This window comes from Astyanax mexicanus, chromosome 1 (genome assembly GCF_023375975.1).
Source record: "Astyanax mexicanus isolate ESR-SI-001 chromosome 1, AstMex3_surface, whole genome shotgun sequence".
Lineage (NCBI taxonomy): Eukaryota > Metazoa > Chordata > Actinopteri > Characiformes > Acestrorhamphidae > Astyanax > Astyanax mexicanus.
This window is the reverse complement of record NC_064408.1, coordinates 34,637,739-34,662,085: the sequence shown is the minus strand read 5'-3', so window position 1 is coordinate 34,662,085 and position 24,347 is coordinate 34,637,739. Positions and strand designations below refer to the sequence as shown.

Genomic DNA, 24,347 nt, shown 5'->3' with positions numbered 1-24,347 from the left:
ATAGACAGAGAAACAGAAGAAGAAACAGTCTGTATTATAATCTATTATAGAACTACAATGTGCATATATATAAGCAGTGCAGCTGATCAGATAGATAGTGAGTGTAACAAAGAGGTGGTCATAATATTATGACTTGGTTGGGAATATATTCACTCGGATATCTGAATTTAGTTTTTTTTTTCTCCTAAAACTGAAATAAAAAAACTAATAGGCATTATTCTGTAGTCAGCATCATGAACATATGTGGAACTTCAGGGTTTTCCCTATCAGATGTCATTGGAACTATGAGGCTGATTTGAGGTCAAAATTTAAATAAAACTGCACATATGCCCAGGGCAAGCTAATGCTTCTGGTTATTGAAATGCTTCAACGCATTGATATACCAACACACAGCGGACAAAGCTTTTGGTTTGCATATTTTGTAATATTACATAGTAACTACGATGCCGTTTCAGTGTGCAGCAGTGTTTGCTTGTGCAAGACTTTTAATTTAACCTTTGAAACTTAAGGTTTTGCATGTGTGGCTTAGTAATTTCTGATCTCTATCATTTATAATACTATAACAAGTAGATATAGGCTCTGCATGGTTTAAGCATGCTTTATTTTGAACATTAAGGCATACACAAGGTCTAAATCTGTATATATATTACTTTTGTGTTTCTGTGTGTATGAATACATATATATTTACATATTCCGGTGGCTATAATGTTTCAAAATATATTACACTCCCAATATGGTGAAGCTGTTTATCCTTGTTGAAGTTCAAACAAGGGAAAAGTGACATTTATACATACATTTACTTAGACACTGTAAGTAAACTGTAGGTATAGGTAAATATACCAATTTTAACATTTTAAATTTTATATGGTAATTTCTCACACAAACACAAGGTGTGGAAAAGCATAAGCATGCATGTAGAGCTTTATTTTGTGCACTTCATTGAAGCAGTCTCACTTTATTGCCCTATTTTTGGTTGAGGCCGCGACACTTCCACATCTGAGTTTCTCCTGGACACAGAGTTTGAGGCAGTGTTTAGGTCTGTAGAAGTCCGAGTGTGTGCTTCTGCATGCATGTGTATGTCTGCATGTGTAAACACTTGGTCATTTTCTCCGTCCATGTCATTGTCCGACAGCAGGCCGAGTCCAGTGTGACACAGCTGCCGCTCGAGCGCTGTAATTCGCTGTTTCAGCTTGCGCTGTGTTGTAGTGAACTCCCCAAGCAACCGGGAAAAGCGTGTCTGCAGTAGATCCAGAGACGCATCCAGACGTTCCACCCTCTCCTCTGTTTCCATCTCGCCCAGCCCTCCAGCTGCATCACTTTCATCCAGAAGACCCTGCTTCTTCAGAATGTCTCTCCCACGCTCTTCCAGAACCTTCTGAGCTTCTGGATATTCTGTCACAGCCTCCATCAAGTCATCCTTCGAGAGGCAGAACAGATCTGAGTAGCCAATGCTACGTATGTTGGCGGTTCGACGGTTACCCATCTTGCTACCCCGAATGTTCAGGATGCTAATTTCACCAAAACACCCTCCAGCAGTTAGCAGTGCAAACTGTGTCACGCCGTCATCTGCCACTACACCCAGCTGTCCCTCCTTAATGATGTACATTTCCTTCCCAATATCGCCCTTCCTGCAGATGTAGTCGCCTGGGCTGTACACCTGTGGCCGCAGTTTCAGAACTAGCTCCACTAACAGTCCGGCTTCACAGTCCTGAAAGATACGAACCTTTTTCAGAGTTTCCAGATGAACATTGATAGCAATTTCTGCCCGCAGCTTGTCTGGAAGGTTCTTCAGAACCTCATGCTCATCCACTGCTTTCTGATTGGTCCAGAGGTAGTCAAACCATTTGATGACACGTGTCTCAAGGTTGCGGCTGACTTTGCGGAAGTGCATGTAGTGTTTAATGGCGTCAATCCGTGCCTGGAACTCTGCCCTTGTGGCATTCATGTTAGCAATCATGGAACCCACGTTACCAACAATTGTGGCAAAGATCAGCACACCAACCAGAAAATCGAAGACAACAAAGACAAACTCCTCATCCTTCACTGGTGGAGGCATTTCCCCAATGGTAGTAAGTGTTAGGGTAGACCAGTAGAAGCAGTAGACGTAGCAATAAGTGAGTGTTCTGTTAGTGGCATCGTACACCCACTGATCTGATCCAAGCCCTAGTGACTTGGAAATGGCATAATAGATACATGCGTTCCAGTGGATGATGACCAGGATATACAGGACTAGGTTGCATATACGAAAAGTGTTTGGGTAGTTGGTACGTGTCTCAGTACGGTCAAAGAACTCAAACATGCGTGAGAAACGGAGTAGGCGGTTAAATCGGAGCTGAGGCATGTGGATTCCTGTGACAATGTAGACCAGGTCCGTTGGTATGATGGAGAGAACATCTACTTTGAACTGGAAGGTTCGGATGTAGTTGTCTCTCAGCTTGGACAACTCTTTCACCAGCAACCCCTGTTCCAGGTAACCTGTAGAGGAAGGCAGATTCAGTTTTTACTTTGAGTTTTATTTTACTCAGGAGGACAGTTAAACAACTTTTGGTAGAGGTCTGGGGGTTAAGTGTGTGTGACTGATGTGGTATTTGTGGTGTATCTTAGAGTACATTAAAAAGACACTAGACACTTGAATGTTAAACTGTGTTCCATCCCTGCCACAGCTATGCAGAGACTTGCATGGCCTCTCTATACAATAACACTCTGAGGTAACTTGAATTTGAAAGCTTTACTATGTAGCTAGCAAGTCCAATAAAGTGTGTTCAATGAGAAGAACTGCAAAAATCTGAGATGCTATGCCCCTATGGGAATCAGCCCCTGTTTTAGATGCTGCCATCCAGATTAGTTAATTGTCTGTGTATTGTATAAGCCTCTCAACCGACCACTACTTAGTAACCATTTTTAAGCAATTCTATATAAAGCATATTTAAAATTCTGACAGAACTGCTCACAACAATCCTGCAGTTTAGACAGTCACTATTCTCTAGACTATGATCTAGAGGTACACTAGATTACTACTAAAATGTAGCATTTTTGAACATGGGATAAAATACCCAGGGTAAGACCAACCTAACATACCTGATGTTTTCACTTTAGGTTTAGCGCATCTCTATACTTGACCTAAAAATCTGTTGCTTTAACATCCAGTGGTTAAATAATTTCCTAGGCTAAATTATATATACCAGGTGACATCATGACATGGTGCTAAATAAATACCCTAATTTACCTTTAGCCATCACTGATGTAGATGCATAATACAGTTTTGAGGAATATATTATAATACAACAAGCCATATTTAACTCTTTAGATTACATTTACCATTATATATATTGCAGCTGTCATGCAAGAATACTAATGTCAATCTAGCAGTTTACTCCAAAATGTCTTGTAATAACATTTTTTCATATTTATTTCCTCTAAAAGATAAGATTTTTTTCCACAAGATTGCCATTTTTTTAAAGACAGCGATGATATTCTCATGCAGGTGTTCAGAAAATGTCAGTTAAAATTCCAGTAAATTTGAATGTACCTGTCCTTAATCGCACAAAGGAGTCTATTATGTAAATGACATCACAGATGTAATCGAGTACCAGCCATAGGATGTAGCTCTCAGTCTGTAGATCATCAAAACATGCTCTGTACATAAAGAAAGACATACAGGATATACTGAAAGAAGAACAAAAATAGTATGCTGAATTCAAAGGTACTTTGAATGAAATGCAGTTTAAAACAAAACACTTTCAGATAAGACAAAATCTTAAAACAATTGAATTAGGTAAGTGTCTGGAAGAAATGTCCTTTGAGAGAGTTTTATCTGTAACTTAACAGAGTGAAAAGTGATGGCAGACAGACGTTTTCTCTGAGGAATTTTCTGCTTCCATGGATTGAAACCACAGAGCCCAAAAGCACAGCAGAATCTACCTTATTAGTCACGCTAGTATCACTGAGTGATATTCTCACACGCACACACACACACACACACAAACACAAAACATTCACTCACTCAAGGATGGAAACCTTTCATATATAGAGTAAAACCTTTTTAGATATAGGTACCCGTATTTATCTATTGGTCCCTTTAATCACTGATAATGATGCCAATGATGCCAGTGTTGCAGTGTAGCCAGGAATTCCAGAAAGCATATCTGGTCTTACTTTCTCAGGGTGTGTCTCTTCCCATCGTCCGCCATAATGCCAGGCTGTGCAGGTGTCTGTTAGCTAAAGTAAGGCAACTGAACTGGCATAGTGTTTCCTTCAAAACACATTTAGGCTCAGGGAGTTTGTCTTAAAAAAAGGCTGGATTAATGTGTTTTGTGGGAAATTACTAAATTAGGGAGAAAATTGTGTGACAAAATGTCTTAATACTTAATACTAATTTAAAATTGGTGTCTAAGAGTAAGTTCTTTGGGGCAACAAATTTGAGGGCTGTGAAACTGGTTATAAGCAGGTCATAAGGTCCGCCTGCTGGTTGAAATATGACTAGCAGTTGTCCTAATGCTTAGCGCAGATTCTGTTCACTGATTAAGTCCTGCCTTTCAACATAGAGCAAATTAGCTTGTGGAACTAGTGTAAAAGGCCCAAAAGATCATAATTGTGGTTAGTGGATCACCATGTCAGCTAACTGTGGCGATTCAAAAGTGGCAAAAAAAATGTTAGTCTGGAGCCCTTTTTTACAGCAAAAAAAAAATAAGTTTAGGACATTTTTTGCGACACAAAAATTGGATATGCCGATAACATTTCCTACAGTTCCGGACAGATTATAGTTACCCATAGATACCTGGTGCTTTTAATACAGTTTAATTGGAGAGACATTTATAATCAACTTTTAAGACAATATAATATAATCATTACCATAATTAAGGCTAATTAATAATAAAATAATAGTTACCTGGCAACCAGAAGGACCCAGTTGTAGAGAACTGCCAAAGCAATGAAGAACAGCCAATAATAATAAACATCATCAGATTGGGACATGACAGTTTTTTCCCACATCTCCCTGCAACACAAACACAAAAACATATACTGCATCACTCATTACTGCCTTAAGGAATATGTTCTAGTTTCTTTTTTTTTTTTATTTAGGTGGGCTAAATAGCTATAGGTATAATAGGTGGGCAAATTATACTTGAAGGTTGGCTTCGTATTGGCTCCATTGGCTCCTTGTTGGTCATTTGCGGCTTGGCCAGTTGCAGGTCTAGCCTCAGGGCCACGGAATCGCTCGAGGAAGGAGTCAGGCCGCTGTTCCTCCTCCATCAGACTCCTGTGAGCCCATTCCCTCAGAGTGACCACCAGGTTTACCAGCCTGACAGAGAGAGGGAGAAATGACTATCAGAATCACTTCATGGACAAATACAGATGCATGCATGAGGATGTTCCATGATTATATTGACTCCTTTCTGCAGACCCACAACTGGGTATCACTTTTTTCGGCTTTGTCTACTTCTAATGTGACACCGGACTAATGTTGCTGCCCTTACTAGACAGATGAGCTTCAATTAATTCATTCTCAGTGATTATTGCTGAAAGTAGCATCCGAAAAGAACCGCAATTTTATCCATTTTTTATACAGCAATGAAAACTTTCGTGGAAAGCACTATTTTATTATACACACTGATCTATCTATATGCATCAAAATACTTAACCAGATAACTTTTTATTTTAGAAAAGAAAAGGTTTTTACAAAAATAAAGCTTGTAAATGTCTTTTGTGGCAAAATAGGAGTATTTCAGTTTTTGATTTTATATGGGATTATTGCCCATATATCATTTTAAAATGCTTCTAGTTATGTTTCTGATTATGGGCTGTCCTGTTGCACTATTCTTTTGAGGTATAGCCACACATTTCCCATTATGTTCAGGTTAGGAAACTGTGGGGACAATGGCAATATACTGTAGGTGGTGTACTGTGAATTTAAGAGAGTTTTTAAAATAATTGCCTGTTATAGAAGCTTATTTTAACTTTAGGCTATTTGTTAACAGACATTGTGATGTTTCCTTCTAGAGTTTGCTGATATTGAATTAAAACTATTATACTATATATACTACAGTTCTCTGTGCCAGTGGTTGCAACACAAGCCCAGACTGCTTAACAGGTGTTAGCATTGTTTTGCTCATTGCAGTCTGAAAGTTATATTTTGACCCCTGCTTAAAACTTTATCCGTAGTCAAATTTAGATAAAAGGATAAAAAGGGGCTGTTAAAGTAATTAAAATGTCTGTGGTGTGAGAGTGGGAATTTAAAGATGAGTCTTATGGCTAGTGTGTGACAATTAGAGGCCCTAACCTAGCCTCTGTCTCTTTAAAGTGTGTGTTAGTGGTCTACCTGGACAGTGCCCCCCTGCCCCTGAAAGAGTTTCTGGATACTGCATCCTGGGGGTCGATTGCAGCCACTCGCTGCAGCTCTGAGGATGTATCATCATCTCCTTCACAGACTGACTGAGTCCTATAGAGAGAGAAGGAAAGAGAGAGAAAAACAGTAATAGTGAAATTAGTTTTTTCCATTGGTAGATACTTTGTATGTTTTTGTGACGAACAGAGAGAACACACACATAGACACACAAAAACACACAAACTGACCTGCTTATTGTTGTCTCTGCCCTGTCCTGTTCCTCCTCCAGCGTGCTCTTGACCGAGAGGCGGTGAGCTGAGAGGGACCGCTCTACTGCAGCCTGTCCCGTCATACTGCACACACACACACAAACTCAGGTTCTCAGGTACTATGTTTTTAACTGTATAAAAGAATAATAAGATATTTTAGTTTGTCTTTTTCTCATAAATCCATAGTTATATGTGAAACATTATTCCCCACTGAGACGTGAAACATTATTCCCCACTGCTACCAGACCTACCTCAGAAACAGACATGCACCTTACTCTATACATGTTTACATGTCAAGGATATTTCTCAGAGGCACATGCTCACTTTACTGCAATTTTATAATTGCACTACTGAACCTTTTGCACTTTTTTCATATTCCACTGCTGTAGATAACATGTACTTGTAAATAATATCACATTACTGTTTTCATGTATATATTTCCATCCTGGATGTAAATATAACACTAATTTAATATTTATATTTAGTTAGTTTATTTCTTTCTTTATTGTATATTTTCTTTTTTATCTTTATGCAGCATACTTGTCGAGTGGCAAAGAAAGAATTTCATTGTGCAAGGAAACTTGTTTCTTACTGTGCACATGACAATAAACTCTTTGAATCTTGAATCTTGAATATGTCAAGCTCTGAGACACATTAAACTCATTAAAAATGTAAAGTTCTGAAAGATGTAAAACTCTGTGACATGTTGAGAGAAATGTAAGGCTTAAAGATATGTAAAGTTCAGTGTAACGTAAAGCTCAGAAAGACAAAAGCTCCAAGAGCTGTAAGGCTCAATAAGCTATGAGATATAAAGCATAAAAATTTAAATATTTGAGAGATGTAAAGCTCTAAGACACATAAATCTCTGAGAGATGTAATTTTCTGAGAGGTGTAAAGCTCTGAGACACATAAAGCTCTGAGAAATTTAAAGCTCAGACACATCAAGTTTAGAGGGATGTAAAGCTCTGAGACACACACCTCTCTGAGAGATGTAAAGTTTGAAAGGGCTGAGACACATAAATCTCTGACATATATAGAGTTCTTAGAGGTGTAAAGCTCTGAGACACATACAGTTCTGAGAAATTTAAAGCTCAGAGAGATGTAAAGCGCTGAGACACATAAATCTCTAAGAGATGTAAAGTTCTCAGAGATGTAAAGCTCTGAGACACAAATCTCTGAGAGATATAAAGCTCTGAGACACATAAGGTTCTGAGAAATTTAAAGCTCAGAGAGATGTAAAGCTCTGAGACACATCTCTGAGAGATGTATAGTTCTCATAGATGTAAAGCTCTGAGACATTAATCTCTGAGAGATGTATAGTTCTCAGAGATGTAAAGCTCTAAAACACATAAATATCTAAGATATAAATTTCTTAGAGATGTAAAGCTCTGAGACATAAATCTTTGAGAGTTATAAAGTTCTCAGAGATGTAAAGCTCATACATCTCTGAGATGTTAAGCTCTGAGACACATAAATCTTTGAGAGATGTACAGCTCTGAGTTACATAACGTTCTGAGAAATGTAAAGCTTTGAGACATAAATCTCTGTGTAAAGCTTTGAGACATACATCTCTGAGAGATATAAAGCTCTAAAACACAAATATCTGAGAGAAGTTATTAGAGATGTAAAGCTCTTAGAGATATAAAGCTCTGAGACACATAAAGGTCAGAAAATGTTTAAGCTCAGAGAGATGTACAGCTCTGAGACATAAATGTCTGAGAGATGTAAAGCTCTGAGAGACATTTAACTCAAGCTCTGAGACAAGTAAACAAGGGCGTAGGAGCGGGTTTGATATTGGGGGGGGACACATTTGCTAATATGAACCAAAGCCCACCCTATAGTTTCATTTGCGGAATTACTTTTAATCCTAAATAACCCTTTTTTCTGTATTCTGTAATTATTATTTATTACATCCAAATAAAGGTAATTTTACAACCTAAACATGTTACTCCACATTACATTTACTGTTGCTAGAAAAAGTTATATGTGAAAGGTCTGAATTATATATATATGACAAAAACTGATCAGTTATCACCTAATATTTAAAATAATATAACAGATTTGATTATTATTATTATTAATTATGTATTGTATGTTGTATATTTACATTTTCTCCAAACTGACTAGCATTGTGTCCCGCACTTTTAATTGTTTCTACTGAAAGCACTTCTTATGATGGTGTCCTTTTATGAAAAAGAATGTAACTTGAGGTTTCATAGGGATTTTTGTCAGAAGTTAATATAAACGTTAGATGTCAGGACATGTGTTCTTACTGTAAACTACAAATAAACAGAAATCAGATTAGATCAGTTTCTTAACCTGTTCTTACCTATTCTATTGCATACTCCCACTGTTCTGCATATTGTAGAGCTTTCTCTGCTTTAAGTGCACATAATAAAGTAATTGGTGGTATGATGTGTCTAATAAACTGCTGGACATACATAATGATTGATTTATGATCCATAGGGGGCTAAGTGATTTTAAAAACACAATTTTAAGGGCAGTGATCAGGGTTAAGAAACTGCTTTAAACTATCAACATTACCCAGTGTTGTACTACATTCTAGCTATTATCTTCATCCAGCTTCTAGCTGACAGTTATCTAAATAAATGAAAATTAAATAGTTATTAGCTAGTCAGGTACAGGGTACAAATGTAAGGCTTAGAGGGGGGCGGCACGGTGGCGCAGTGGGTAGCACTTCCGCCTCACAGCAAGACGGCCTGGGTTCGATTCCCGGCTGGGGCGACCCGGGTCTTTCTGTGTGGAGTTTGCACGTTCTCCCCGTGTCTGCGTGGGTTTCCTCCGGCTTCTCTGGTTTCCCCCCACAGTCCAAAGACGGCAGGCTAATTGGGAATTGCCCCTTACGTGTGAGTGTGTGAGTGAATGTGTCTGTACTATTACCGACCTACGAGTCCTCTTCTGAGGACGAGATCATAGAACCTTGTGATTAGACGTTACCTTTCCTGCCACAAAATAGCTGACGAGCTGATGTGGCGTTAAACTCAACTAACCTGACCTGACCTGTAAGGCTTAGAGACACGTAAAGCTTTTGAGACACATAAGGCTTTTGGACATATGAAACTCTGAGACTCTTAGAGCTCAGGGACATGAAATGTTCTGAGACACATAATTATCTGGAATGTGTAAAACACTGAGACAAGTAAATCACTGAGAGATGGAAAGCTCTAAATTGTAAAATTCTAAGAAATACAAACAAATAAAGTTCTGAGACATGTAATGCTTTGAAGTATGTAAATAAGAAGATTTTTTGTAGAAATTAGGCTGATTTAGTCTAAGGCAAGGATATTGGACACACACAAACTGCAAACTGAGGCTAAGTGAAGGTGGGTTAAGGTGAGTTCTGAGTACATCACAACAACATGTAACCTGGGGCGGCAGTAACTATAGAGATAGCCTTATTTTACCGAGCCAGAGAGGCAGAGCGTGATCGAATAAGGAAAAAGTGAAAAGTGAAACAGGAGAGTACAAACAAATGAAAGAGTGAAAAGAAGAAAGTAAAATAGGATAGTTGGGCATAATTAATTCCTTCTTTAATGTTATGGTTTAGGGCTAATTTCTCAGACAGGAATTGAGCTTAGTCCTGGACTGCTTTTTTAAATAGAGAGTGTCACCTAAACTTTACTGTGCAAAGCAGAAGCCTTATGTTAACCATGCCAGGAAGTGGTGTCAGATTCTCTGGGCTTGAATAGATCTGGGATGGATCACTACAAAGAAATGTGTACTATGGTCAGATGAGTCTTTTTTTTTTATAGAAATGGACGTCATGTGTTTTGGACAAAAAAAAGGAAAGTACCATCCGGCTGTTAATAGCAACATCTAAAAGCCAGAGTCTTTCATGTTATGAGTTGGTGTCAGTACACTTCTGTAATGCAGCATTAGAGCAACAGTGTCTATATAAAGTTCAACAAAACAATGTAAAACCACATGCTGCAGACATGGAGAATGTGTGGAGAATGTCAAATCTAAAAATGCAACAACTCCATACTCTATTACACACCTTAAGGCATACCTGCAGTAGAATGGGACAAAAAAAAAAAAAACACTTGAAATATTTTTTGTAGTTGGTCTCCTTTATGCTAAAATGTTTTTTAGTGTTGTGAGAAGGAATGGCAAATGAAAGTAAAAGTAAGAAACACTGCATTTTTATTAATTTGCATTTTCTATACTGTCTTAACTTTTTCCGACTTCATAACTCACTACCATAAAATCCTTCAGTTTTTTTGTCTGTTTGCAACAGTGTTGAACACTAATAAAAAATGTGCATACTTTTCTTTGTACACAAGGGGATCTTAATGTATTTCATCCCAGAATAATGTATGTACATATTTAATCCACTGTATTCATCCTTCATTTTATTTATTTCATTATTTAAATTTTCAGAAAATAAATGAATTGTTTACTGTAGTACAATAAAACTTGAACTAGAAATAAACTGAATAAATAAGAGAAAAGTTCTTTTCAGGCTTCCCTCCTGTCTTCTCTGACTCTTGATGACTACATCTTGCATAATCTTCCTTTCATGGAGGATTTAGACATGTGTCAGTCATCAGCCAATCATGAACTTTTCCCACCCTCAAGGCACAAAATTCACTTAAACTTAGTTTACCTGCTTGTGTATATAGCTCTTTTGTATGTTTGAGCCTTAGCGAAGTATTGCCAACTTTGGTGGCATACTGAATGTTACACTCAGTTTATTTAATTAAAACTCTACTTTATTTAATTAGAACCCTATGTTAGTTTTGACCACAATGCACAGTTTCTCCGGGAACTGCACTTTCAAATTAATGATTTGAATGAATGGATCTAAAATTTACCTGAGAGCAGATGAGTGCAAGTGCACTCTGCAATAAAGCTACAAAGATATTGTTTCACAAACAAAAAGTAAAAGGTAAAAGTGATTATCTCACTAAATATTTCTGTACCAAAGATCTGGATACATTTTGAGAGATGTGTTTAAGGAGATAAAACTGATCAAAGTCTGAATTCAGTGTTTATTAGCATCTTTAGAGTAGCATTTCCTTCACATTTTTCTAGTTTTACCTCAATGCTGTCAATCAGGCAAGTATTGTCAGAATTTAAAAGAAATTAGAAAAGCTCATGCTCATGCTTCTTAATACAGACAGTGAGCACACACCTGGAGCAGTGGTCAGCGTCCTTAAGGGAGTAACTAAGGGTTAGATGCCTTGCTTCAAGAGCATCTTACCCGTGAATGTTGAGCCATCATACCTCCTGTCCAGACCCTTTCATGCCAGTCCAGGGGATTGAACCAGCAAACCTTCTAGTGCCAAGCAACATCTCTAACATTCAACACCTGATTGACCCAAAGAAAGTTTGCTTTTGTATTTTTACCCTGGAACTACAAGACTAACATTTAAAGTGATGTTTTAGAGCAGCACTGATAGCGCTCAGGGATGGTTAGATGGATGTGTGATGCGGTGTTTAGGTGCATGTTGAACAATGTTTTCCTAATTGGCTCGTTAATAGGGGAACTCCAGACGGCACACACTGCACAGAGACACGTCCCAGAAGACTAACACACCAACACACACACACACACAGTGATGTGGTCTCAGGAGATATCGTCACTGCTGACAACCACCCCTCTCAAACACACAACGCTGACGACAAATCTGCTGTTACAGAACACACAGAACCCCTTCAGCAGTTCACACACAACAAAGTGCACCCAAATCATCTAAAACCAAAACACTCACTTCAAATAAAGATTAACGTAAAGAAATCAGCTTCGATATAGAAAAGATTTAGTTCAGTAACATTACTACATTTAATAATACCTATTTGGAAGGAATCAGAACAGCACAAACAGTGAACAAACAGAAGAAAAGAAGGTGTTTTCCAATATAACTGCAGAATATGAGTTAATTATTTTACAAAATCGATTATTTTAAACTAACCCTACATTATACTAACAGCTTAATGAGAAGAATTGAAAATTAAAAGTACACATTTCTTTGTACATTTGCTCATGTTGCAAAGCAGCTTTACACAAATCCGTAATAAGACATATGATAAACAACACAATATAAAAAAAAACATATTCAGCTAAAATTAAATATAAAAACAACACTGTGTTGTAAAGATGTGTTGTAAACTCTTACCTGTGATTATTCCCTCTAGTTCAGGAGGGTGAAATGTAGCACTGATGAAAATCACATTTCCTATTCTTCCCACGATTACTTAACACACTCAAACTGTTCAGGAGTGTGACAACATTACTGTCCCCAAAACACCCTGAAAGAAGGGAACATGAAGAAAGAAAGGTAGAGAGGAAGAGAGAGAGAAGGCAAAGGGGAGAGAGAGAGAGAGAGAGAGAGAGAGAGAGCGCAAAGGAGGGAGCGAGAGAGAGAGAGAGTGGGAGGAGACACACAACTCAAGATGTAGACATGCAGACCGTCACTTTAAACATGTTTCTCTGTTGTTGTTTGTGTGCACCTACATTTTCTTTATTTTTTTTATTCTCATATATAACCACAAATAGTAAACATGAGTTTAGCTCACAGCTCACTTTTGCTAAGAGTTTAAATACAATTGCTATGAAAATTAGCACTATTAGCCTAGTTTTGTTGGACACATTTAAACTAAACAACTGTTTTGTTACACATTTAAACATTTGTATACTAATGCTGCATTCCATGTAAACTGGGATGTCAGAATTTTTACGATCCAAATATGAAATTTGAAGTGAAGCTTTCTCACAACTCAGGATGTCTAAAAACCTGAACGACCCTTGGAGTTTAGAATCCAAGATGGCTGAACCGCACACCAGCAGCAGTAAACACTGCATTATTATACAGTTTAATAGCACTTCTATTTGTTTGTCTCATTAAAACCATGTTACTGACTTTTTAAACCTCCCTCCTGTCTTCTTTGACTCTTAATGACTACATCTCTCATAATCTTCCTTTCTTAAGACTCAGTCATGTGCCAGACATCACCCAATTGTGAACATTTCCCACCCTCAAAGCCACTTGAGTACTAATCTGATTCACCTGTTCTTACTTTACCTCATTTTTTTTATTTTATACAAAAAAAGTTTATTAAATAGAAATGATTATAATAAGGAAAACTGTGACACATATTGTGTTCAAATTTAAACATGACCAGGAACAGCAAGAGTATAAAAGGCCAATCAAAAAAAAAGAAAAAACTTGCTTCAGTTTGGAAAGTTTACATTGTGTGTGGATGTGTAAATACCAAATAAACTGTTATCATTTAATATGTGTTATACCTCTAACAATACTATTGCATAACCTTACAACCTAATTAATTACCAATAATAACCCCCTTTATAAAATATTTACTCTTTATAAAGGAGCCTTATTTTAAAATGTTGCTGTTTTTGCTAATCAACTGACATTCATAGCATGTGTGGTGTTGTGTTTTGTTGAAGCTTGCACAAGATCCTGAAAAATGTAATACTCGTAACTAAATCTTTTCGAGACACACTTCATTATTGGGTAATTTCTGGGAATGCAAACATTTTTAGAATTAATTTTGGTCAAGCTCAGGCATATAATTTGTAGCACTTATTTAAACATCTTTAATGAAGTCTCTGACCTAGGATGTTCACCCTGTTACAGACATATGCATAACTATTTAAAAGACTTATGTCTTAATTAAATTATAGATGTAAATCCTATATTTAACAGGGTGGATATAGCCGTAACAGGGTGGACATAACAGGGTAGACAAATAATAGGGTGGAGATTCTGACAAAGTTAGCCATTATTCAGTGTGTGAGCAAAACCAGGCCAGCAAAATAGTGAAATTAGACAAAGTATTGTATGCTTTTTAATATGACTATTTTGAAATGTTTAAATCTTACCATTTATACTTTTATATTCTATAAGATCATATGCAAAGTTGACCTTGATTATTTATTATTTTGGATCGAATGGTGAGTGTACATTCCCAGTTTATACTTTTAGAATAGAAGTTGAGTAGAACTTTTACCATTTATAGGTGGATTAATATTTACCATTTATGTATATATAATATTTGAACTTTAAAATGAATGTGATTATATAGCATACATAACAAATGTATATAATGTTTTTTTTAAATTTACTTTTTTGTATTTATTTCTATTTCATTGGTTTTGATTTTAATGTAGTTATGTATGTGTAAATGAGTGTGGATTTGTCAGTTTGTCCTCTGATGTTCATCCCAGGTAATTACTGCATGCATGGACACTCTTATGCAGCCACATGGTGTGACAGAGTTTCAGTGGGAAAACAGTTTTTTTTTTTTTTTTTATTCTGACAACAAATAAACTCAATGGAGCAATCACAGTGCTGCGCTCCACTGAATCCAGAACCCTATGGAACAATCGCTCTGACAGATGTAAACCCAGCAGAACAATCACAAACCACTGCTTTACAACCTCTGAGTTTCTGTCGTGGAATGGGGATAAAACAATGCACACATTAGTAGTAAATGTTATAAAATATTTATTTTAATTCTTTTTCTTTGTCAGTAGACAGTATGTTTCCCCAAAGTCTGAAACCAAAACATCAAGACAGTACAACATAATCTGCAGCCGTGGATCATCTAATCTAAGAGACAGAAATAAATAATTGGGATTACACCTTAAAGCTTCCATATCTTAACCATCTAACTTCTTGAATGTTAAGATACGCCTGTGCTGCAGGTAACAAATGAAAAGCAGATGGACAGAAGGTTGGAGGAAGAGAGTTCTGATGCATCCTTGAAGAACATTATTAACCCAAAAATTGCATATATTGAAGCTAAAATTCAAAAATAAAGAATTACATTCTCACCCAGTCAGGAGAAAAAAATGGAGTAGCACTTTATCTACAGTCTTCAACTGTTACATGTATAATATATCTGCATTAGCTAGTAATAATATCCTTTCATTCTAAATATTTTTTTATTTGCACAGAGCTGCACTACAGGAATCATCATCCAAAAATGCTAAGCCTGCAAAAATCACTAAAAAACAACAACTAGTTCTAGTACATTAAGTAATAACTGTTATTACTATTGTTATTATTATTATTATAATATTATTATTACTTATTTAGTGCCATTCTACAACCCAATGATCAATGACAATCCTTCACACCCAGCACTCAAACCATCACATACTGGTTAGAAGCATATTCTCAACCAAAAAACACTGCCCCAGGAGGAATGCCAATCCATAACATACCATGCATACTTACACCAGGGCAATTTCTAGTAGCTTTTTAACCTGATCGCCATATTTTTAGACTGGGGGAAAAAAACGTCCCTGTAGGTAACCTAACTGGACACAGTTACAACGTAGCCTCCCGATATCCACCCAGGAATGGACTTGAACCCAAAACCCCAGTGCTGATAGGTGAACATGCTAACCACAAGCCAGCCATCAGATCTTCTTGTGGATTTCTTTCTTTGATTAGTTTAGAACGGCTTCGGCAGAAGGTATTTTTTTTATATTATGGCTGATCAGTGTAAATGAAGGCTTAAGATAAAGTGCTAATCAGTGAGAAAGGAATATTTGAGGTAAGTATATATATATACACATTTTACCATCATAGTGTTTGGCTATGGAGCTATTACACTCAGTATGGCTGGATCTGAAGTCCCTGTGTCCACACTGTTTTTTCACACTGTTTTAAACAGCTATTAAACTATACTATATGCAAAAACAGTGATCAGCATGCTGACACTAAGGCTAACAGATTTTTTTTGATTTGCAGAAAGAGAAATCTGTGTGACTGGAAGTGGACATGCACTGAAGATCAGACAGGTCTAAATGTACTGACATTGCTGTCCGGCATTGGAAACATAAAAAAACTGCTCGTTTTAGAAGCTCAAATATTGGAATTAAGCAAATTTTGTTAGAGAGGACAAACATATTCCTGAATGGAGGAGAGTTTGATGTGCATGAATCACAAAATGCAGCCATGTGTGGACACAGGGTTCAAATGTGATAAAAACAAAGACCCATAAATATGTAGCATGATGAAGTTTAGGGCTTTTGACAGTCATTTAACACAGTATATGTATCTCTCAAACACACACTGGCACACAGACAGACACACCCACATACAGCTCTCTCTTTCCCTCACGCACACACACACGCTCTCTGATCTGCTCAAATCTGGTCTCTTAGTTTGGCCAGTCTCTGAGAAAGCTCATCCTATAAAGAAAGGGAGAGGGAGAGAGAGATTTAAATGATCATGGAGCAAGGAATGTTAACATGTGTAAGAAAAAAACAATAAGTGTGTGTAACAGCATGCACATCCAAAGTTTTTGTACCTGTTCTGTGGATGCCACACTGCTGGCCACTGTTCCAGTTTGCCCCTGGGGAAGCTCCATGTTCAGCTCCAGCCTGTGTGCGCACACACGCACACACACACACACACTTAACTTGGCATTTTGCTAACCTGTTTGTAGAACTACTCTAAGCTGCAGTGCATTAGAGCCTGTAGCTCCATCAGCTTAGTCTGAACATAGCGTGCTAGAGAATTTGGATCCAGCAGCTAGAGTAGCTTGAGAATGGTGTTCGAGTCTTTATGTCCAGCATACACACTGTATATACCAAACGTTTATTTAATATCTTGCATCAACATTATATTAAACCCTTTCGAACAGTCGAACATGTTTTTAGAGGCCTTGAACCCCCTCAGTTTGAGTGAATGTGACATCTTAGGGTCTTTAGGTCCAATAGTTTGCCATTAGTATGTTTAAGCCTTAAGATTTGTAAGCTTGCATACATTTTATAGAACATGTAAAACAGCAGGCCTGAATTAAGTGTTAGGTCCAACAGCAAGCATAAACAATGTGAAGAAGTCTTCAGCTCCAGAAGATTAACTAAACAAAGAATTTTGTAAACACTGCATCCAGTGGTAAAAACCAACATTCAACATTAAGTAAGAATAGAGCCTCTACTGTATATTCAATTTACTAGCCTGAACATAGCATGCTTAAACATTATTCCAATTTCCAACACAAAAAAACATTAGTTTAAAGGTGAAATGATAAGGTTTATTTTCTTACCCAGCTTCATCTGCCATCTCATGCATCAGGTTATCCACTTGGCTCTGAAGGAGTAAATAATCTCTTTTATTAACCCTACACTGGACACTAATTTAAATGTATTTGAGGCTGAAAGCATATGATTTTGATGTGTTACCTGTGGGGTTGTAAGTGTTGTTGTGCTGCTCATGGTATCCTCCATCTGTTGTGTCTGAACATCCAGTGTTTCAAACTGCCGCTCAAATTTATCCATCAGGGATGATATCTGTGAAATGGTGAAAAAAAATAACAATTACACTGTGACCAGCTTTTAAAAAAAATCTACCAGCAGAAACACATAAAGCATGCTGAGACTGAGATTTGATCAATGAGAAAAATCTAACATACTGCCTCACAAAAGAGTTTTATCTTGAATATTTTTTTTCCCATCCCACTTCTCTGTCTCTCACAAACTCTCGCACATACACACACACACACACACACACACACACACACACACACACACACACACACACACACACACACACACACACACACACCTACCTTCTCCAAGTTCATGCTCTTAAGAGTTGCATCCATTCCTTTCACCACACCGGCCATGGACTTAGTGACCTGCATAGAAAAGGTCAACATTCATTTCTTCCATGCTTGTGCAGTATGTGCAGTATGTTCAGTATAACAGCAGCTCAGTTACAGTACAAGTTAGCTTAGTTTGTATTTTTTAAAAAGCATCACTTATTTTTGTTTTTAATTTGAAAGAAAACGTTGTCCTTTGTTTTTAATGTAATAAGTTTGCATTAATGACAACTTTTAAGCTTGTACGTAATAAGTGAAAGTATAATTGTGTGTATAAACCTTGTTCATAGTGACTGCAGTCTGAACTCTTGCTGCTACAGCATCGACTCTGGCACTCATCCTGAGAAAGTTTACAGATTGGTTCTTCTGCCTGATGGCGTTTTCAGCATGAATGCGTGCGACTTCCATGTTACCCTTTTGAATTGCCTAGACAGCCAAGACACAGCAATAATAATAATAATAATATAAAGAAGAAGAAGAAGAAGAAGAAAAATAAATAAATCATCATTGTCCTAAAAATCATAATAATCAAAATAATAATATAATGAAAAGAATAAAAGCAAAAAAAGAGCCTGTACAATAATAATAATAATAATATTAATAATAATAACTTGTACAGACATTTTTGTAGATTATACAGCAAAACATACAAAGTGTAGAAACAATGAACAAAATAAACTCAAATAACTGGTTGCCTGTTTAATAAAAACACTAAAACAGAATAATAATTTACAAATTATTATTACAAAATACATTTCTTAAAGCTTTTTTTGCTGCTTGATACAAAAGGGAATAAAATATTTATATATATTATATTTTATATAACAGTCATCAACCAGATTAGAAACGGCACCATTTCCAGTCCATCATATACAGATTGCATTAATATCTTTACATGTAGGATAAATGACTTGAAAATATGGTGTTATTTCTTTTTTTTATTGCAATATACAGCATAACGCAAAACAAAATATCCCAATGTAATTGTTTTCCAATATCATGCACCCCCAACACATATGTACATGTAAGAAATCTAGAGGTCTTAGATCAAGGCAAATGGAACAGCAATAGATCTAACATAAAATAAAAGAGTCATTAATGGATACGTGGTGGTAAGGGCCGGGCCTAAACTGCAGTCCACAAATACATTACCGTTCTACAGATCTTTAGAAACAAGTTTAGCCAAAGCAAATCTATAAAAATACAGAGACTTTGTGTCTGTGGGTGTATGACTCACCTTTTTAACTTTTGCCTTCTCCGCTTTCTCCTCTTTGTCACATTTTTTGGAGCTCCGCTGCAGCTCTTTGGCTGCAAACTTCAGGTTAAACAAATGCTCTGGGGTCAGAGGTTAAGAAGTCATAAGGAAGTGCAGCTAAAATGTGTTTCTGATGTCATTATCTATGGGGTTATTTAAACAGAGGCATGTAAAAATAGGACATGCTGAGTCAGAATTAGTTAATATATTTAGGAATGTTGTTGTCCAATGTTGTAACTGCTTTTGATCTTGCTCTAAAATATAATAATAATAAAATAATAATAATCTTGTGACAATGTTTACAGAGCCCAGACCACACACATACCCAACTACTTTTTTACTAACTTTATTTTAATTTCTGAATGGTAGAACCCTATAGTTGTACTTACTCTTATTTAATTTACAAGAACCTACAGGAATGTATTTGTGGTAAAAATATCAGCAATATATATATATATATATATATATATATATATATATATATATATATATATATATATATATATATATATATACAGTGCCCTCCATAATTATTGGCACCCCTGGTTAAGATGTGTTCTTTAGCTTCTCATAAATTGAGTTTTGTTCAAAATAATATAGGACCACGATGGAAAAAAAGAGTAAAATACAACCTTTAACTCAAGTGAATTTATTCAGTAGGAAAAAAATCCCACATTAAGAAATAATTATTTAACATCAAATCATGTGTGCCACAATTATTAGCACCCCTGATGTTAATACTTTGTACAACCCCCTTTTGCCAACAAAACAGCACCTAATCTTCTCCTGTAATGTTTCACAAGATGGGAGAATACAGAAAGAGGGATCTTTGACCATTCCTCTTTGCACATTCTCTCTAAATCATCCAACGACCTGGGTCCTCTCCTCTGCACTCTCCTCTTCAGCTCACCCCACAGGTTTTCAATGGGGTTGAGGTCTGGGGACTGAGATGGCCATGGGAGGAGCTTGATTCTGTGTGCGGTGAACCATTTCTGTGTAGATTTGGCCACATGTTTAGGGTCATTATCTTGCTGAAAGACCCAGTGACGACCCATCTTCAGCTTTCGGGCAGAAGCCACCAGATTTTGTTTTAAAATGTCCTGGTATTTTAGAGCATTCATGATGCCATGCACCCTAACAAGGTTCCCAGGGCCTTTAGAAGAGAAACAGGCCCACAGCATCACTGATCCCCCGCCGTATTTCACAGTGGGCATGAGGTGCTTTTCTGCATACTCAGCTCTTGTGTTACGCCAGACCACTTAGAGCATTTGCTGCCAAAAAGCTCTATCTTTGTTTCATCTGACCAAAGCACACGGTCCCAGTTGAAGTTTGCGTTTATGATTGTGAGTGAGAAATGGTTTCTTCCGTGCATGCCTCCCAAACAGCTTGTTGGCATGTAGATAGCGCCTGATGGTTGTTTTGGAGACTTTGTGACCCCAAGAAGCTACCATTTGTTGCAATTCTGTAACAGTGAACTTTGGAGAACTTTTTATTTCTCTTATCATCCTCCTCACTGTGCGTGGTGGCAAAATAAACTTGCGTCCTCGTCCAGGCTTGTTTACCACTGTTCCAGTTGTTTTAAACTTCTTAATAATTCCTCTGACAGTAGATATGGACAGGTGTAGGCGAGTAGCGATTTTCTTGTAGCCATTGCCTGAGTTGTGAAGGTCAACACACATCTGCCTCACTTGAATGGTATGTTCCTTTGTCTTTCCCATGTTGAAGATAAATGGCATCTGTGTCACGTCATATTTATACCCCAGGGAAACAGGAAGTTGTGAATTACTAATTAAATGTTCCTACATACTCTGATCAACTTCGTAAACTACTGTAGAAGTGACAGAAATACTTTTATTAAATTTATTTCCTAAGAATTGTTAGGGGTGCCAATAATTGTGGAACAGGTGATTTTATGAAGAATAATTATTTCTTAGTCAGGGATTTTATTTCCCCCTTAAAATTTACTTGAGTTAAAGGTTGGACTTTACTTTTTTTTCCCATCGTGGTCCTATATTATTTTGAACAAAACTCTATTTATGAGAAGCTAAAGAACACATCTTAACCAGGGGTGCCAATAATTATGGAGGGCACTGTATATATATATATATATATATATATATATATATATATATATATATATATATATATATATATATATATATAGGAGCATGTAACATTATCAGTAAATGTTACATGAGCCCACTTTCTTTGTTGTACATCAACAAAAAAAAAGTTGGGCTTAGAAACAATTTTTTGTTACTTCAGTGAAATCAAACTCCTCCAAATTTCCCCTACAAAGTGCAGACTCTCAGCATCTCACAGCACAGCAAATGAAGCAAGAATGATGTCCTCTAATCTGTATTACAGGTGTGGACCTCACTGCTAACGGCAGCATGTCACAGAAACAGGCCTACCTAACTAACTCAGCTAACAACTACTGTTCTCAAAAGAGAAAGCCACATGAAAAGAAAAACCTTGACTACAGTTTGTTTTCTTCATCGAACAAAATTACACTTACGCCAAATGCTAAAGGAAACGCAGTCTTTTAAGAAACACGATATCTGTACATGGTAAAGTTAGCAAACCTAGCCTAGCTAACCTATATCTCTAAATCTGTTCTCAACACAAACAGAATGACTGAACTGGTTTCTTCTTCAACTCTTCCATTCTACCTTAAATAGAAACCAATAAGACATTTTTTTTTCAGGAAGGCAGCTGAAAGGTGTGTGTGATGTCATTGTTTATGGGGTTATTCAAACAGAGGCATGTAAAAATAGGACATGATGAGTCAGTCAGTGAATAAAAGTAACATGTGACATAAGTAAATGTAACATGAGACAACTTTTTTTTGTTGTAAATAAAAATAAAAAAGGTTGGGCAGAGAGACAATTTTCTGTTACTTATTGAAATCAGACTCCTCTAAAATCTCTCTACAAAAGTAGAGCGCAGACTCTCGGCATCTTTGAGCAAAGAAAAGGAAGCAAGTTTGAATGAGGTCTGTCGCATTAATTATTTTACCAACTTTTTGTACAATGTATAGTTATTACTTATTATTATTACTTAAGAATTGCTGAACTTATTAATGGCTATTACGAGCCCTTTATGTATAGTTATAGTCAGTTTATTTTATTTACATCAACATTTATTTTTGGGATACATTTTTTTCTATCTATGCCCCTCACAAATAAAATTTCAGTTGTGTTACGAAATACAAAAATTGAGAGAAAATTGAAAATTCTGAAAATTAAGAGAAGATTCAACTTTTCTTTTTTTTTTAAATTCTGTTTGGAAAAGGCTGAAATTAAAAACTAGATTAATAAAAAATCGAAAAAAAAAACTTTCTTCTTCACTATACTGAATTAAATAGAAAATGGTGAAGTTTTACACCCAATTTTCTATTTTTGAATTTGGTCAGAAAATTAAACTGTTCAGGAGCTAAATCAACACAAAATAATAAACTTGAAACAGAAAACTGGAGTTAGGCTCTACATGTTAATGAATGAAATAGAACTAAATAGATACTAAAGAATTTTTTTCGCCTCAATGATAAAATAAAAAGTGTTACCATTTTAAATGGACTGTAACAGTTAAATCCCATAAAAATTGTAATATTATTATATACTCAAACTCTACAGGAAAGTGGAGAATATATAAGGTTAGTCACCACTAGTCTGCTCCAGTGAAACTCCTCTAACCTGTATCACAGGTGTGGACCTCACTGCTAACGGCATCACGTCACAGGAACAAGCTAACCTAGCTAACTCAGCTAACAGCTAACTACTGTTCTCAAATGGGAAACTCTGCTGCTTTTACATGAAAAGAAAAAAAAACTAAAGCTTGTTTTACTTCATCGTATAAAATTACACTGACACCACACGTTTTAGGAAACCCAGTATTTTAAGAAACACTGTACATGGTAAAGTTAGTAAACATAGGATAGCTAACATATATCTCTAAATCTGTTCACAACACAAACAGAACGGCTGAACTGGTTTCTTCTTCAACTCTTCCGTTCCACCTTAAATATGAACCAATATAACCCATTCACCAGCGGGGAGCCGCTGCCCTCCAGCGCCTGCGGAGCTTCACGATTTAAGGTGGAATGAGAAACTGGATTGAGAAACCCGTGAACTGGAAAAGCTTAACCTCTAGTCACATAAAAACCTCTCTAATTCTCTAAATATCACACGTTTCACCGTTTAAGATCAGAACTCCTCAAACTCTCTCATATATACTAAAATATAAACAACCCCCCTGTAAACAACAGCAGTTTAACTTCAGGCAGGAGAAGCAGCACTAACTTAGTAACTCCAGAGGCCCTCCCGCACCCTCAGCCCGCCTCCACTCTCTCACACTGAAGGATACGCTCCATGTTCGGCATGTTGACTCTTTATGTTGAGATTTCTCCCAGATCCGCTGAATAAACCGCTTCAATCGGGTTTGTTTTGCTCCGTTTCTTCTCTCGCTCCCAAACCCAGCGATCACTTCCGTCTTCTCCGCGCAGCTGGAGGACTGACGCACGGTCACGCGGTCTGGGGTGACGTCATGGGCAGTGGTTTCATATAGCCAATCGAAATAATCCCTCTTCGTGAAATATTAGGCTTGTTCGTATGGAACGCCAAAAGGCCCAAAAAACGCCTGGACCAGACGCCTTTTATCGAAAAGAACGGCGTAAAATACGGCGTTCTGTGTGGGTTTTACGCCGTAATATACGCCGTATGATTTCAAGACGCCGTAATATACGCCGTATGATTTCACGACGGCGTTAAAAACGCCGCTAAAAGCACAGAAGACGCCGTTTCCCACGGCGTTTTTCGACCCTTTTTGCGCGTCGTACAGAGCGCCGTCTCAGTGCAATGAGACGGCGTAAAAAGCGGCGTTTATGGGTGAATCC

The 24,347-nt window shown here is 36.9% G+C and overlaps 2 protein-coding genes across 2 annotated transcripts; both read right to left on the bottom strand.

Moving 5' to 3' along the window:
- Positions 1-891: 891 nt before the first annotated feature.
- cnga2b (cyclic nucleotide gated channel subunit alpha 2b) lies at positions 892-12,890 on the bottom strand. The gene is made up of 7 exons (XM_007257506.4): positions 12,735-12,890; positions 6,574-6,678; positions 6,320-6,439; positions 5,126-5,302; positions 4,889-4,996; positions 3,530-3,636; positions 892-2,475 (listed from the first exon to the last, which is right to left on the bottom strand). The coding sequence occupies exons 2-7, from the start codon at positions 6,675-6,677 to the stop codon at positions 956-958; spliced, it is 2,136 nt and encodes a 711-aa protein (XP_007257568.2). The 5' UTR covers position 6,678; positions 12,735-12,890; the 3' UTR covers positions 892-955.
- A 2,179-nt stretch (positions 12,891-15,069) lies between these two features.
- Positions 15,070-23,973, bottom strand: chmp1b (charged multivesicular body protein 1B). The gene is made up of 8 exons (XM_007257505.4): positions 23,819-23,973; positions 19,436-19,533; positions 18,478-18,624; positions 18,166-18,234; positions 17,780-17,887; positions 17,644-17,687; positions 16,903-16,975; positions 15,070-16,783 (listed from the first exon to the last, which is right to left on the bottom strand). Exons 1-8 carry the CDS (start codon positions 23,832-23,834, stop codon positions 16,739-16,741), a joined length of 600 nt encoding a protein of 199 aa, XP_007257567.1. The 5' UTR covers positions 23,835-23,973; the 3' UTR covers positions 15,070-16,738.
- Positions 23,974-24,347: the final 374 nt, after the last annotated feature.